Consider the following 18,396-nt stretch of genomic DNA (forward strand, 5'->3'; position numbering starts at 1 on the left):
ATGCGAGAGCTGCATCCTCCTCCTCCTCCTTCTTGACCCGCACTCCTTTGTCGCTACTCCTTGCCTTGGTTAACCTCCTGATCTCTTCTTGTCGAAGAGTTGCCCACATCTCCTCCCAACTGGGGAGAGTCACTCTGCCCAAGATACTTTGGACAAATGTCTCCCGGTGCTCGGTGACTGCATTCAAGGCAGTCCTGATCATGAACTCAGGATTTGGTGTAGACCCCATGGAAGTCAATTGGTCGCGAATCACTTGCAACTTGAGCAGGAAGGGATTTATCTCTTCTCCCTTCTGCATCTGGTACTGTCTCAGCTGATTTTCTAATAGCAGCTTCCACTGGACGGAAGTTCCCTTGTATAAGGTGGTCAACGCCTCCCACATCTCCCTTGCTTCTTTCTCAGCAATGTGTGGTAATACATGATCTTTGACCCCGTCTAGGATCATACACTTGGCCTTTGCCTGGGCCTCCTTGTACTTCTTTAACGGATCAATGTCGACTGGAACAACAACTACTTTCAAGGTATAGTCGTTGATGCAATGTTTGTCTAGGATTGCCAGGATATTGGCCTTCAAGATGACGAAATTGGATGCTCCATCCAATCTATCCTGATCCCTCAGTCCATTCACTGTCATCTCTTCTCAAAAAAATATAGGATTGGTTCTCTTCACCCTAGCACATTTGCTCACTCACTAGAAACCCTCTAAGGAACAAGCTCCTCTAGACTCCCTCTGAGTCCTAATTTCCTTCATGGAAATCCTCTGGCCAAATGTCGAATCACTCCTCTCCAATCCTCCTTTGCAGCTGCAACCAGGATCTACATTTTTTTGGTTAGAAATCTGTCATGGTAGTGACTCCCTCTACCTTGGCTTTGTCTCCACAGACACTGTTCTGCACCAACAACAACAACATCCCACCAACTCCTTATATCGAATCTGCTATGTTCCTCCAGTCCCGACCACTGACTGATTCGAGCCTCTCAGGCTCTGCGCTGGCCCAAAGAGTTGACGCAGACACTGCGTGAGCTCCTCTCAGGTTCTGCGTCACCCTCTGCATGCTCAAAATTCGGATGCAAGCACTGTGTGAGCCTCTGTGTCACTTCTCTGGCTCTGCATCACTCCAATTGCTCCTCTGCCTCTGAAATGGCACTGTCACTCGGGACAGCTGCTTCTCTGCAACAAATTCTCTGAATTTCCCGGCTCATGTCTTAAGTCTCCTATGATCTGCAATGCTCTGATACCATGTGAAAATTTCTGAATCTGCACGTCAGAAATCTTACTACAATCACTGGTTTATCATCTCTTGTTTTTTAAAATTCAACAAGATATTTAATTATTTAAACAGCGATGAAAACACTATTGCAGACTACACATAGATACAGATCATGAACTGAAATAGAAGGAGACAAATACACAAGTGACATCGTTATTTTTGAACCAATGTCCCCGAAAATACCCAATGCGGGAAAATCTGTGCAGCATATAGAGGGTTTGTATTATTAAGCAAGCAGAATCTGAGTACAACAGGTTGCCTCTCACATCGGCTAATCTTTCAGAGATATTACAACAACAAGAAATACATACGAGGGTTTACCTCGTTCTCCAAGTCTCAACTGATCCATTGAATCATTGACTCCGTCAAGCACTGCGAAAATCCCAACACAATCTGCTTTGTGTGGGCCAACGTCTTGCCTCTGGGAGACTATGTCATTTCTCTGATGGATTGATTTGCTCTCAGAAGCTTTGACTTCAACACTCCTAGCTCATAACATCGAACTCCCAGCAAAATATCGAACTTCCATTGATTATCTCGCATTGCCACTGCAAGAACCGTCTTGGCCTGCGTCAGCTCTGCGTGAGCCTCTTCCTGGGCTGTGTAGGCATCTGCGCTACCTATCTGATGCTATTGTTGCCGCTCTACTTGGTACTCGTTGTCTCAGAACCCCCTTTCGATCCAACTCTTTGTTACTTCCCCTCTCACTGCAACAGATCACTTGTTCGATTTTCTCAGCAAACTTTGCCTCAGAAAAATTGAACTGACTGATCTCTCAAGTGTGTCTCCAACTGATCCTCAAGCCTCCTCTTATACTTTTCCTGTTGATGTATCAACGGTCAAGATTAAGTCCCTAATCAACGACTAAGATTAAAACAGACTTGATCCTCGTCACTTAGAAGTTTCTCACCCATATTCTAATTTCTTATTAATACCCATTAATATTTTTATTTTCCTAAGTTTAGACTTAGGAGCCCATTAAAAATATTAATTATTTCAATAACTCCTCACTCAGGTAGAATTTCTCCAAACGATTTGTGGGTTTTGGAGATCTCATGTGTTCTAGCCCCTCCACAAAATTTCAGAGCTAGAGCACATTTGATGCTACCCAAAATCAACAGTTCTCTCACATTTATTAGCTCATGGGTGGTTTCCCTACAAGGGTCGAAGTGTGGCATATATTTTGGGCATGTTTCTCCATAACAAAAGCATATATACTCTCTATTTATCAAATCATGGACCCTCCTTATTTCTGGACTGATATATATTGCATTCAACCTATCATATACTACTGAGTGGGACATGTCGCCTTATTATTTAAGGTTGGACCATTCCTTGTGTACTCGGAAAATGTATCTCTAAAATATAGTGCTGGAGAATTCTTATAAGAACACTGTTTATATATTTGTAATGGCAACCACCTATACCAGGTTCCTTTATATTTCTGTGTATTTTTGGGCTTTCCTTAATGGAGAAATAATTTTTATAATGGCCGCAACATGCATATTTTAGTGATAACTACTAGTGTTGATAATATCGGTATCGGAAAAATATCGGCGAGGGTCCAGAAAACATATTATCGGAAGCATAAAAAATGCATAATATATTCATTTTTCTTCAGATTTTTAAACATATAAAGCAATAACAACATGAAATAAACACATTGGCACATAAATATGAAGAAAGCATTGATATATATATGATGTCAAATAGAAATGAATCAATGGTGCATCAAAGGTGATACCAAATCCTGTTGATCCCTGATAATTGTCCAATCAAGGACTCAAATATGGAGAACCAATACAAAATAACATCACATCTATAAAAGTATCTCATCATCATCAGTTAAATGTAGCAAAACAAATAAAACTAGCAGCTATCTATCTGAAATCAATGCCGTCTCCCCCTTTTATTGGAAAACATGATGGGCTATTTGCCAGGCCTGCCCCTAGTAGTAGAAGGCCATGGCCCTGCCCCTACACCTAATGTCAAATAATGAGTGCTAGGTATGGAGTTGTGCTCTCCTATATCTATAGCAGATGGTGTTGATGCTGATGCTCCCACAGTCTCCTCCTCCTCCTCCTCTGACTCCTGCTCCTCCTCCTCTTGCTGCCCCTCTTCTAATGGATCATCTAGCTCTAACCATGAATGTGACTCCTCACAAGATGTGTTCCTCAGACTCCACCCTCCACTGAGACAATACATCAATATTGTCTAAGGAAATGACATCTGGATCCATTGGTGCTTCTATTTGCTTCACTCGAAGTCGGATATTGTAATGCACATACACTAAATCATTGAGGCATGCAAACTCCAACCTGTAAGAGTGTCAAAAAAACCAATGAGTCTTAAGTCTTGACTTTTGACACTTGAAGGTCATAAATTTAAAATTTAAAATTACAATAAGTGTAATTGCTCAACTGAAGGCCGGAGCTCAAAGTTATACCTGTTGCGTTTTTTTGCGTGTATTTTCTCAAATACACTCCAATTGCGCTCACACCCTGAAGAGCTACATGTTTGACTCAAGATTCTTATGGCCAATTTTTGCAAATTTGGTGCCCTTGCACCATAGCTTTGCCACCAAATATCTACAACAAAATAAAGAAATAAAAAAATTCAAAAACTTACAACATAATTAAACTTTCAAATAAAAGTTACATAATTGAATTTTAAAAATCTAGAATTATAAGTAAGGAAATTATAAATTGAAAATTCTAATTTCTAATGAGTGATGACTTGTCACTTACATGGCATGAAGAGGGTCCTTTCCCTAATAGCATCATCAAAGCCAAATAGGCCAACACAATCCCGATAAAACTGTATCTTGCGATTGATTTTGCTACAAAGCTCAGGATCCGGTCCCATCCTATGAATACATGAATGGAGCCCTTCCATCACCTCACCATCAAAATCAAAGCCCCATTTGTATGAAAATGAGGGGTTGAGGAGGAGTGTTGCAGCATGAATGGGTCGATGCAGCATCCCTGTCCATCGACTATCAATCACATACCTATCAAGCCCAGCAGAACCCTTGTCTGCATAATAAGAACGAATGGCCTCCTTGGCCCTATCCATGGCCTCATACAAATAAACCATTGTAGGCTTCTCCCCATCTACCAATCTCAGAACCTTTACTATAGGTTCACTAGCTGAGCATGCTTCTTCTACTCCCTGCTAAAACATGTCAGAGTACACCATTTTTGCAATGGTTCTACCGTCTTGTCTTCTGCTGTATCTACAATCACGCCACTCATTAGAAACAAACATTTGCTTCAACTTGAACTGGCATCGAAACAAAGACTGAAGAGTAATAAAGTTTGTGGCAAAACGTATGATTGCAGGACGCCGCAACTCCTTGTTTCTAGTGAACCTCCTCATGAGGTTAAGAACAAAAGCATGGTTATAAATAAACTTGGGGATGCTCCTAGCCATATCAACCACCTCCTTGATGAAGGAGAGTTTCCCCATATCCTCAAGAAATCGATACAATGTGCTGCACACGGAGTCCAGAACAATGTGTGATGCCTCTCCATAAGCATCTTGCTGGCAGACACATAATTAGTTGCATTGTCTGTTATGACTTGCACCACATTCTACACACCAATCTCCCGAATGAACCCATCTAACAACTCACATATCATCGCTGCATCTTTGATATGTGCTGATGCATCCATTGATTTAATAAACATGGTACCTTTAGGACAATGTACCAAGAAATTTAGAAGGGTCATACCCTTCCTATCTGTCCAACCATCAGACATCACTGTGCATCCAGAAACTTCCCATGTTTTTTTCAACTCCGCCAATCTAGAGTTGATGTCCTGCTTTTCTGCTTGAAGAATTGGCCCCCGCAACTCCTCATATGTAGCACTTTTGTACCCTGGGCCCACAACAACAATAGCATCACACATTGGCTGCCAAAAGGGATTGGTTTTGGTGATGCTGAGAGGTGAGTCGCTCCAGAAAAGACACCTCCCCATGACTCTATTTGCCTCTTGCTTCTCCTTTTTTCTAACAATTGATTTTATGCCAGGTTATTCTCCATGTCCTGTTCATGGAAAAAAAAATGACTTCGCACTAGCAGTAGCAAGTGATGCTGTGGAGCCCCTCCCACTACCCTTAGCATCAAAATCAGAAGAAGATATCCCGAAAGATCTACCTGCACATTCAACCTTGTTTTTTTCTGCCTCTTCGTTCTTTCTATCTTTTTCATCAATTGCTTCAAGAGCTTTTTGTATAAGCTCCAGACTAAAAACTGTGCAAATCCCACATCATGTCTAGTGAGTCTAGCCAGATGGCATTTCAATCGCGTAACCCCTCCTATCATCCTGGTCCCACACAATTTGCATCATAGATTTGCCTGATTTGTCCCACCATCATGCTCCCCATACTCCCAAAATGGGTCCAAGGCTTTTGGCATATCTGAATTCTATAGTGAGCTAACTCAAACCTAGGGCACCAAAAAAAAATTGGAATTAATAAGTAATAACCACCTCATTTTACAAAATAATTTTTTTGCTACATTATTTGCAATGTGAATTCAATGAAAAATCATAAATGACAACAAGAGGGTGCATTTGAAAGTTAAAAAAAGAAATTGGAGTTTGTTGTCCAAATATGGAGAAAACCCTTGCATTTGCTCATGGGCAAGAAAATCATAGCAAATGGAAAAAAAACAAGCAAAATGTTTGTAGGCAAATAGGCAAGAAAGAATAACCCTAAATCTATCAAAAAAACCATTAACATAGGGGTTTATTAGAACATACCTGTTAATGGAAGAAATAAAGATTGTCTCACTGTTCTTCAATCTTTGATCAACAAAATATTCGTTGTTGGTGGCGATAATGGCTATTCAACTCTCAATTCCTCTTTGATGGCAAGCACAATGCTCTCCCCTTCCTTCTCCAACAATTAGAAAACAAGAATGAGGGAAAAAAAAACGAATTTGGCCTTTTCTAGCCGCGACATCGCATTTTTTCACCCACCCGACAATTTTTTAGTTCGTAGCACAATATTTTACCAAAATATCACTGATATTTCGGAAATATCACGATATTTTCAGAGAGACAAAATATCGCGATATTTCCTCAGCGATCTTTCGTCTCCCCGAAAATACCGCGATATTTGCGAATATCAGCGATATTGTCTTCACTAATAAATACCATGTTGAGTTCCACGTAAATTCTATACTTGAGCTGGGTTCTTCATATAAGCATCTATTTGGTCCTATGCTTTTTTATTATTGCATGCCAAGACAAAGAAGTACACCTACAACAGTGTGGTCCCAAACTATTTGACGAAAACATTTTATTGGGAAACCAAACAAACTCTGAAATTAACAGTGGATATTTTGGAAGATTTCCAAGAGAGAATTTTACAATGGTATCGGAGTATGTTCTTGGACAATTGTGGGGGCTAAGGGAAAATTATCATAGATTTAATGAGTGGCGAAGATCAGCCATACGTCACTTATAAAAGATAGTACAAAGTTAGAGAGCCTACTCCCATTTATGAGGAGGAAGAGTCTCCAGGAAAGAGAAGAGAGGAAGAAGAGACCCCTAGCAAGGGGAAGGGGGTGGAAGAAACACCTGAAATAGAAGAGCCAAACATGGGTGATAAGGAGACCCAAGTATTTAACAACTTGCTCGGTGGATTGAATGACTTGGCTAAGGGCCATGTTACCGCTCAAACTAGCGGGGGTTCCTAGAGGGGCACTTGCTAGGTCAAGAGCAATAATGAAACTAAAAGCCCATTGTCACCACAGCTAAAACTTCCTACTTTTTACGGACTTTCACCGATGGGAGAAGACCCAATATATAGAGAATCACTTATGAAGGATAGATCAACTAAGATATTTTGAAGTGATCTTGGGGACACTTTCCTAGGGGAGGCTCAAGAATGGGACTTGCTTCTTAAGCAAGGTACAAGGTTTTCTAGGAGAAGGGGATGAGGATTTAAGGGCTAGGTTTAAGGAGTGTGAATTGTAAATGAGCTTCCAAAACCCTAAAATCCTTGTTGAACTTGGTTTCCCAAGTGGTTTTTGAAGAGTCGACTTTGACAAGGTATGGGATCACATTGGACCAAGTGGACCCAGGTTAGGTCAAGAGGAAGGAGTTTAGCAACCAATGATAGATTTGACCTAAACAAGGAGGAGAAGGGAATCAAAGAAGTCATTTTTACTCAAAGGTGCAAAATGATCCCTATGAGGAACAAGCCTAGGGAAATTTAGGGCAAAAACCAATCTTGAGGCTAGGGCTTGGGATATCTCACAACCCCACTGTCAGAATTCCATCAAATTTGGAGACCTCAGAGAGACACTAGCACAGTAGAGGCCCAAAGATCGATTTTTTTCTATGGGTTGTTTGTCGGGAAAATGATGCCCTAGGAGCCTTAATGTGGCTAGACCTAGAATAAAGAAGGAGAGGTTAAGAAAAATGGTTCATTAAGTGATCACCTTATGGTAGACTAGTGCCTAATCCTTTGGGGAGATTGGAGTCAGGAAGAATATGAGAATGGACTTCGTTTCTAGGTCAAAGAGGCTTCAAGGACAACTTCGCTTGTCATTAGGGCAAAGGAGAGTGACCTTAAAGCTTTTACACTTCGTTTTGCAAGGTAAGATGGCTTGCCAAGATAAATTCAACCATAGAATTATCCCTGGGAGAATTCATTCAACATACATGGCTCATACATAGAGATATGCTATATAGAAACATAATTCCACAATTTCGTAGTAAATGCATGCAACAACTAGCCCTAGTATAGCGATAACTTCATCATCAATGTATGTGATAAGGTAAAAGAATAAATAGCGTTAAATTTGTATTTACATGTAAGAGAATATATCTAACCACTAATAAACTTGTCAATCAAGAAGCTCCAAGATAAGAAATGACAATCCATACAACAAAATTCATCCATGCTCCAAAATTTCGTCCACCAAGAAGGAATAGCGAAAATCTCAAGAGAGATACAAGTCCAAACCAAGTGATGATGAGAAATGAACTCTCATAATTTGTATTTATACACTTCTAATGAGTTTGATTTAGCTACTTGAGCCTACATTAGCCCCTAAAATAAAAATAATGTGCAAATAACTAACTTTTGGTGACAAGCCCACCAAACTAGCTCATAAACAAAATAACAAGCCTCTCAAGAGGTCGAATGATCAATAATACATATCGTTGGGCTCTCTAAGAAGCCTGATGAAGTCCATAAGTGCCATAATGATGAATAGGACTTCTAAAAGTAATGGACAAGGGGTTGGCCCCTTGTTCTCCACATAATAAACCTGTGGTGCTCCCAATGGGTGTGAGGGCACACAAGTGACCTCATGGGTCTCCAAGTAAGTCGAAGATGCTTGTAGACCATCTGTAAGGGCTCAGATGATGGTGTAAGTGATGCCACATCAACATACAAGTCCTAGGTCATCTGCCAAGTGCATGGTACAACTGTGGGGTTAGATGGGCAAACGTGAACTAGGTGAAATAATAACCTTGCAGTCGTCAGAGCCACAGTTTCTACAGCGCTGGAGGCATCGGGTGGTTGGAACACAGGGGGAGGTATCGTTAATCAGGTCTTTGCTTACTTCTTGTTGGCTTCCATCGCACAACCTACTTTAGAGACTAGTTCTAAAACAGTTAAGAGGAAGGTTACACTTAGAATAGGCATTTAAATTAAAATCAATCAAGATTCTGCATTTCAACTAGCTTGTAGGATCTGCACGTCATATAGGATAACCATTCATCCAAGGTTTGTCCATCCAGTTACTTGGCATTTAATTGGTAATAAACAAGAAGTTGATTCCATAAGACATTGGTCTCACAATTCAATTTAATATAATCTTTAAGTCTTACTAAAATTAACCAAGTAGCTAGGCCACTCAATCGAGTCTCCTGGACTCGTTGGTTGCCAACTTGTCCTTCGTCTTCACATTTCCATAGGGACTATCCCCCATAGCTTGTTGTTGGGAGACAATTAGAACAGAGAGGTCGGGGATCAGAGTGACAACCCTTGACTTGAGTCGTTGTTGCAGTGCCTGTACATTCTAAGCGACAACAAGACCAATGACCACATGACTAACATAAATTATACTAGCATAACCACATTAATAAATGTGGTTGATATACGCCGATAGGTGTATATCAATCACATTATCAACCACATTATTAAATGTGGTTGTTATACGCTGATATGCGTCAATGGATATGGATTTAATATTAATATTAATAACGATATAAATATAATAATAATAATAATACAATAATAATAATTATATTATAAAATATTATTATCATTATAAACCTAAGGGATTAATATTAAAAACCCAAGGGATTATAAATTGAAGGGAATAATATTAAACCCAAGGGAATGATATTAAACCTTAGGAAAATGAACCCTTAAATTAATAAATCCAACAAATTGATGTTATAAACCCAAGGGAATAATAAACGCAAGGGAATAATATTAAACCTGAGGAATATGAACCCTTCGATTAATAAAACCAAGAGATTGATAGTATAAACCCAAGGGATTAATACTAAAACCCCAAGGGAATAATATTAAACCCAAGGGATTAATACTAAAACCCTAAGGAGATAATATTAAACCCAAGGGATTAATATTATAAACCGAAGGTATATAAAACTTATGATAAATATTATAAACCCTAAAATAAACATTGTTGACAATGGTTGACCATGGTTGATTTTCATATTGAGACAATCCTTGTCACAATGTGACGTTGGACCATGGTTGACCATGATTGGTTTTCATCTTGAGATAATCTTTGTTATAATGCAACGTTGGACCATGGTTGAGCATCGTTGACTTTCATATTGAAACAATCTTTGTCACAATGCGACGTTGGACCATGGTTGACCATGACTGATTTTATACAACATGATTGACCATGGTTGAACACGATTGATATTATAAACCCAAGGGATTAATACTAAAAGACCAAGGAATTATAAACCCAAAGGAATAATATTAAACCCTAGGAATATGAATCCTTAGATTAATAAACCCAAGAATTGATATTATAAACCTAAGGGAATAATATTAAACCCTAGGAATATGAACCCTTAGATTAATAAACGGAAGGGATTGAAATTATAAACCCAAGGGATTAATACTAAAATCCCAAGGGATTAATATTATAAACCCAAGGTATATAAATTCTAAGATAAATATTATAAATGTGGAGCCCTAATTTGGGAAATTAACCAAGTTTAGCAAAAATTGATGCTCAAAATTCAGACAACGATATTTTAAGGCAGAGTTTACCAATTTAATACATAGATACATACCTGGCTTCCACGGTTGTAGTCAATTCCGAGTTGTCGTAGCTCCAATTTTTCCCCGTTACCCAAATGAGCAAAGCATCCCTACCAAACTGGGCACAACCTTGGTACCCAGTTCTAGAATACTTCACAATTGAAGCACTTTGGTCCTCATGCCCAAAAGCTTCAAGAACAATGAGGCTTAATCTTCCTCTTGGATCTCTTTGGTAAATTCTTTCTCTATCTCCCTCTGTAAAAATTCCTTCCGTCTCCCCCTGTAAAAGCTCCTTTCGTCCCCTTATATTTCAAACATTCCCTTCTTTTCACCTTCCACCGCCCTAGTAATGAAGCATGGATTCTTGCCTTCTGTCCATTACATGGTTCCTCCCAGTGATTTAAAGAGGTAGTCATGTTTTATATTGACATTCATCACTTTATAATACTTTTAAGTGATATTACACTGGATTACGTAGTCCCCTTTCATTAAAGATTTATTTAAGATTTTTTTGTATTATACCCCTTTTAAAGTTTAACAATTTAGTTAAGATTTAATTCTTTTATAACAATATAGTTTCCCTTTTAAATCTTACTAATTTAATTTATAATTATAGGTTTACATAGTTAGTTCTTTTCATTTGATATATAATATTTTTTTTAAAAATGAGGGGAGGTAAACCCCTCAGAAGAAGCATTATATTACCTAGTGTCCAATATTTACAATTGTTGCGTCAATAGACGGCAACACATCATGTAACTCTTGGGTTGAACCCAGGTGGGGAGGTTAATAACGTGCCGTCCCAACCACACGGGATATCGCCCGAGTACATATTTGATATATAATATATTACATAATTTGTTTTATTTAATTAACATCTTTTGTATTTATATATTTTGAATAATGTACTAGTTATTTTATGATGGTGGTATAACAAGTATTGCACAAGTATATTCTTTAGATTCTGGCGAGTTTAGGTATTTACTTAGTATGTCAATAATTCATTCATTGGACTATTCATTGATGGTTAAGGCATATTGATGCAGTACATGCGATACATGCATATGTAGCTATCGTATGCATGCTAATATTCACATTCTGTTTGTAAATTGTAGGTGGGTTATTACAATCAACCCTAAAATAAACATGGTTGACCATGGTTGATTTTCATATTGAGATAATTCTTGTCACAATGCGACATAGGGCCATGGGTGACCATGCTTGATCATGATTGATTTTCATATCGAGACAATATTTGTCACAAAGCGACGTTGAATCATGGATGACAATGCTTGATTTTCATATTGAGACAATCTTTGTCACAATGCAATGTTGGACCATGGTTGACCACGATTGATTTTATAAAACATGGTTGACCATGGTAAACCAACAATGACCATAGTTGACCATGTTTTACCATGATTGACCATGGTTGACCATGATTGATATTATAAACCCAAGGGATCAATACTAAAAGCCCAATGGATTATAAACCCAAGAGAATAATATTAAACCCAGGGGAATGATATAAACCCAAGAGAATAATATTAAACCCAAGGGAATAATATAAACCCTAAGATAAATATTATAAACCCTTAAATAAACATGGTTGACCATGGTTGAGCTTCATATTGAGACAATCTTTGTTACAATGCGATGTTAGACCATGCTCGACCATAGTTGAACCCTTAGATTAATAAACCCAAGGGATTGATATTACAAACCCAAGGGATTATAAAACCCCAAGGGATTATGAACCCATGGGAATAATATTAAACCCAAGGGATGAATATTATAAACCCAATGTATATAAATGCTAAGATAAATATTATAAACCCTAAAATAAACATGGTTGACTTGATTTTCATATTGAAACAATCCTTGTCACAATGTGACATAGGACCATGTTTGACCATGATTGATTTTCATAGTGAGACAATCTTTGTCACAATGCGACGTTGGACCATGGTTGACCATGATTGATTCTCATATTGACACAATCTTTGTCACCATGTGACGTTGGACCATGGTTGCTTTTCATATTGTCACAATCTTTGTAATTTATTTTAAAATTATTGTGCCAATATATGTCCCACCAAGCACAACTCAACATAAAACCCCACGATTAAAATAAATTACAACACAATTAACATAAAAATTTAACAACTAATATATGGGACCAATGATCACATGAGTAACATAAATTATATTATCTTTAGGCATTCTAACATTCTTATTTGTATACCTTTTAAATATGGGATCTCAATTTCATTAACAATTGTCTTACTATACTGCTAATGTTCTGTGTCTGCAGAGATCTATCTTACAACCAGTTTTCAGGAACTCTTCCAACTTGGCTTAGTGACCAAAATTTGAACGTGTATGCAAAGAGGCGTAATTTCTGATACAAAGTCATCAGTTCCTTTTTCAAAATTATGAAATAAAATTTTATATAGCTCTTTCCTGCTCTTTGTATATCACCATCTATCTTTATTTCCATTTCTATAATAATTATCAGCTTCCTTCTTTCCTATTACATGTCAGCATATATGGTTCAGTGTGATGATCAACGTTTTTTCCCTATCAACTACACTGTACAAACAATAATATGTAATTTCACGATGTGCAGGAGTCTTGTAGGAAATTACTTTGCAATAAATGAAACAGATAACAGGTAGCATGCCCCCTTTCTATCTCATGTATTATTAAAAATTAAAGAGAAGGAAGAATATTGAGTTAATATGGAAAACATTATTTATTCTATCCATTAAAGGGAAAAGTGCTAGATATTGATGGGTTATACCAAGTCATTGATCCAATTTTTATTTAGGAAACTGGGTATCAGTCCAAAATCAGTGTACTGATAACTTGATTTGTTATCCGTTTCGTATATTCCAGTTTATAAAGTCGTGTTTTTTTAGGCTAATCATCATGAATAATCATTAGAATTGGTGATTATCATCAACTTTGTTGATTACAGATTTCCCGGGAGAGGATTAGGTTGTCTCCAACGGACCTTTCCATGCAATAGAGGAGCTCCACGTTGTGAGTTATTCTAGTTGTTTCCCTTTTAAGTACAATGAGTTACAGTTTCCAAAATGTTGTCTGTTTTATTTGCATGCAGTTGTGTGTATATAGGAACCTGCACTGGCTAAGGTGGAGGTAATTGTTCATGGACATTAGGCTTTTATTAATGAGGCTAACAAATTAAGTTTTTATTATTTCATTTTCAAATATATTTTCATATGCATCTTGCCTGAATTTATAAAGATATTTGAGTACAACATAAGACAAAATTATATCCCAAAGGAGTCCATATTTCCATGGTATATTTGAACTTTGACCTTCCTTTCTAGTCTCCATGAACAATATTCAACAATAAGCTCTTTTTTGGATTTAATACAAAATTTTTAATTCTCTTCCTTTTTCAGCGTGATTACTTTACCAGTAGCTGTAATTTTTCTATAACCTCGTCCTTGTCTCATATGTTTACTTTAAGAGTTGATATCAAAACTAAGATTCTGTCCTAAATTACTGCTACTTAACAGAACCTTTCCTTTGGTAATTAATGAGACCATTTATCTAACATGTTTTTTTTTTACATAACTTCATCACTTTGTTATATGCTGGATATAGGCTGATAGTGGACTATCAACATTTTCCGGATCATCTTTTAAGCTATTTATGAGACCATATTTCTAACAAGTTTTTCGAAAACTTCGTCACTCTGTTTCCATTTTTGTGTTTTGGAGCATCTCTCAAGGTATTGCTATTTTTTTCCAGCTGAAACAAACTCTAAATGATGTAAATTCAAATCGTAACCAAAATTTGTACATTACAACTTTGATCTTCAGTCAATTCATACTGACAAAGAGTTTACAGTTGTTTCATGGTCCGAGAGAATGGTCTCCAGGTTATCCAAAGGATTGGCTGATCCATGAAGCTGAGGCTGGGGCTTATCTTGCAATTACATGGTTATAGTTTTGCACCACACTGATAAGTAACTCCTAATGTTGCTAAAATTGTGGATTTATCTGTGATTTTATGGCTTTTTCCCGACTAGATTGTTAGCTGAGAAATTGTGGGGAAAAGTCATAAATTCTTGAATAATCTGGAGAGGGCAAAAAAGGGGGCTGAAAAAGTCTCTCTTTCTACTCAATTTGACATGCTGTTTGTGCATTTGGGAGAGGAGTGTTCCAGCATAGAAGAGGGAAAGCTTGGTGTTTAATTGGTGGCAATGAATATTTCCTGGATCTAAATTTATTGAAAAATGTGAGATATTTTGCATTTTTTAGTTCTTCTTGACTTTTTTCTGAATCATTCTGATCTTCTGCTGAGATTTCTCCCAAGTCTAATATTTTGGCCCCCAATGAGTTCTTCCCGAGACTGATTTTTTCAACATTGCTCACTACCAGTCAAATAGCTTACATTGGACTAACTTACTAAGTACATAGTGTTGTAACATCCTTTTCATCCAAAAAGTGGTCAGTATCCATTGGATCTTTTTCAAGGTTAATATAGTTCTTCCCTTGATAAATCTTCAATTTTAAGTAGAATCAGGCACACTAGTATATCCATCTTGCTATGAATTTTCGAAAACAGTTGTTCATGGCAGTTCTTTGTTTTCTTGAAATTACTGGATTTCATGGAAAAACAAATTCTCAATGAAACATGTAGTTTGTAATATTGTATAGTGTATTCATCTATAAATTCAACTAGACAATTCCAGTTTTTTCGCAATCTTCAAATAACATTGACTATGGCCAACCTCCACAAGATAGCAACACTTTAGTGTTTGGCACAACACACTTGTTGAAAGTCTTTCTTACCGGTCAATTAATATAATTTAACCAGTTTCCACTAAAAATGAGTATGAAGACAAATATACGAGTGACAAAACTTTACAATGTATAACTTGTGCATGTTACACTGCTTTACCCGTAGAATTCTAGGTTCCTACCCACGATTGGCTAAGTAGTGAGCATCTCAAAGTTTGCATTATCTATATAACTTAGCATATATCAAGTTGATATGTTGAACCTCAACTGTTTGAATATTCACTTTCCAAACTATGCACTTCCAACAAAAGGTGGCATTTATCTCATAGGTGATCAACATGCTGCTACATCTCTAGACAACAAAATAAGGATAGAAAAAGGATCTCCATTGGCTAAAATTGAGATAATTATACAAAACAATTAGTATACAGAAACTATTGCATACTTATGGCAATCTGTTAGAAATGATATGTGACGAATTCGTCTGACAGCACTAGTTTTGATGCAGAAGAGAATTTAACAATTGTTTAATAACTATATTGGCATATGTTGTATTGAGAGACTACTGATAAGTGCTTATAAGAGACAGAAGGAATTTATTACAGTAAGATAGCACTTTCCTCCTAGTAGATATTTGCCCCATATGGGCAATCTTAGAGTTCAGCAGGCCTCACTTTGTGGGGTATCATGATGTCGGTAGGGATGCAATAAGTTTGTCTTCTCATCGATATTATGGCCCAGGTTAGGGGGTTTAAGTTGCAGTAGAATAGTATAAATACCCCGTACATTCTTGTTTCTCTCATTCTCACCATTTTCTCATTTTCTTTAGATATTCTTATACCTATTGAACAATACTTATAACTTTGCATCATTAAGTGAGGCAACTTACAAGAGAAGTGTGGCGTTTCCATTTAGTGGCTTTTCTTCTGTTAAATCTCTAATACCAGATCTGATTTATTTACACCTCAACAATTCTTTAATACCCATAAATTATTTACTCAATAAAATCTTAAAACTGCTGGAAAATGAAATCAATGGTATTTTAACTTTAATAAATTAAATTTTCAGCAGAAATAAAATAGGGAAATCAATCACACTACAACAGAGAAATCTACCCAAAACAATCTTCCTCCACTTTAGATTACTTAAGAAAATTAGAGCCTAAATAATACACGGATATTTACTAATATTGGAACTTGGAAATCGGCCCTGTTGTCGCGCAGATTGACACGACAACGCTTAGACCGGGGGCTGTCACTCTGATCCCCGATCTCTCCGTTTAAGCCTGTCTCCCGCGGCTAAGGGGAGTAGACCCTATGATATGACGAAAACCAACTGTTGACCAGCTGGTTGGGAGACACGATGCGATAAGCACTAAAAGGATTTAGAAATTAAAAGACCAGTGCCTTGCGGAGTTAATGTTTAAACGATTAATTATCAGATGCTGCAGAAATATGAACTCATTAGGAGCAATCATTTATCATCAAAGCCTGAGCGAAATTTAACTTTTATCAAATGCGAGAAAAATGTTTAACGACTTAGTGATACTCCAACAAATTAAAATTTCGAAAGATAAAGTGCTTTGAACAACCATGTAAAATACTAACAAGAGACCACATTCATGCAATTAATCATCAGATGAAAATTGAATCAGATTAAACACTAATTCCCACGTTAAAATTTTCAACCTCAGCATAAAAGATGAAACCTAGGTAATTCCCGAGCCAACACAGAATTTTTTTTTTTTTTTTTTAAACAAAAACAAAATTTTAAAACTAAAAATATCTATACTAAAACAAAATTTAAAATTTTAAAATCTAAATCTAAAGCTAAACCCTAAAATCCCTTAATATAATATATATATATATATATATATATATATATATATTTTTTAAAACGAAAACAAAATTTTAAAACTAAAAATATCTATACTAAAACAAAATTTAAAATTTTAAAATCTAAATCTAAAGCTAAACCCTAAAATCCCTTAATAATTTTTTTTTTTTTTTTTTAATTTTTTTTTTAAATATAAAGCCTAAAATAAAATTGAAAAAATCTAAATTAAATTTAACTCATCTAAAACCTAATTCAAAACTTAACAAATATCTCCCTTTTTTATTTTTTATTTTATTTAAATAAAAAAAATCAAAATAAACTACAAAATCTAACTAAGATGAAACTTCGAAAGGATTACAAAATTTAAATTAAATCTAGAAATTATAATAAACCTAAATCCAAAATATAATCTAATAAAACCTACGTAACCATGCAGAACTCAAATATGTACAATGAAAATCCAATTTACCTGTTACGGAAAAATTTGATTATCTGTTACCGCGCGTGAATGAGACTTGATGCCGTGAGGATTATACATTGACGAATGCTGAAGCCACTGTTTGTTTGGAGCAAAATGTTTTACGCAGGGGAGTTTTCAAACGGTCTAGCTCCACACGCAGGCATACCTCAGGACGCGTGCAGATCTGCGGGATTTCGATGGAGGAATACAGGATTAACGGCGGCAAATGGAATTCGATTTTGAGATTTGCTGATTAACCCAGCCGACAACTGATATCTCCTTACAGCTTCGATTCCTCACACGCACGATGATATCGATCCGCAGACATTTTGCAGGTTCAATCAGTGTTGAAACGCGTGGGTATCCAAATCGTGGTGATTGTGGATCGATTTTGGAATGCAGGTGAAATGGTTGGACATTGACGGCGGACAGAAAGGAACTTGAATCGGCTTGACGCTGGATTTGCTGCCTGACGAATTGTGGTGATGCGTCTCAATTTATGTCTTTTATATAAACGGATTTTATTAGCTGAGCCAGTTCTGTGTTGAATGATGTCGGACAACCTCGATTTAATTGCTGCGGGATCATCCGAACTGTAACAACTGTGCAGACTTTTGAGTTTTCTTGTCTTTTGGCTGCTCAGATTTGAGACGGCTTTGGTGACGGCAGAATTTCAATGGAGCAACTCTACAAAGACCGCTACAGAAGCTTGATCTAATTGCCAATGTGTATCTGCATCCTTCATTGCCTTGTGCGGGCTTCTCATGGCATAATG

The 18,396-nt window shown here is 36.9% G+C and overlaps 1 protein-coding gene across 1 annotated transcript in view; it reads left to right on the forward strand.

Annotated features, from left to right (window-relative positions):
* The window catches only part of LOC149227619 (putative LRR receptor-like serine/threonine-protein kinase At1g56140), a 238,337-nt gene that overhangs the window by 85,321 nt on the left and 134,620 nt on the right, over positions 1-18,396 (forward strand). Inside the window, 3 exon segments of the mRNA XM_089380553.1 lie at positions 12,862-12,927; positions 13,177-13,221; positions 13,528-13,592. Of these exon segments, the coding sequence (XP_089236679.1) occupies positions 12,862-12,927; positions 13,177-13,221; positions 13,528-13,592 (176 nt within the window).

This window comes from Pinus tabuliformis, chromosome J (genome assembly GCF_031772625.1).
Source record: "Pinus tabuliformis cultivar Carrire ecotype Pingquan chromosome J, CPIR1, whole genome shotgun sequence".
NCBI classification, from domain to species: Eukaryota; Viridiplantae; Streptophyta; class Pinopsida; order Pinales; family Pinaceae; genus Pinus; species Pinus tabuliformis.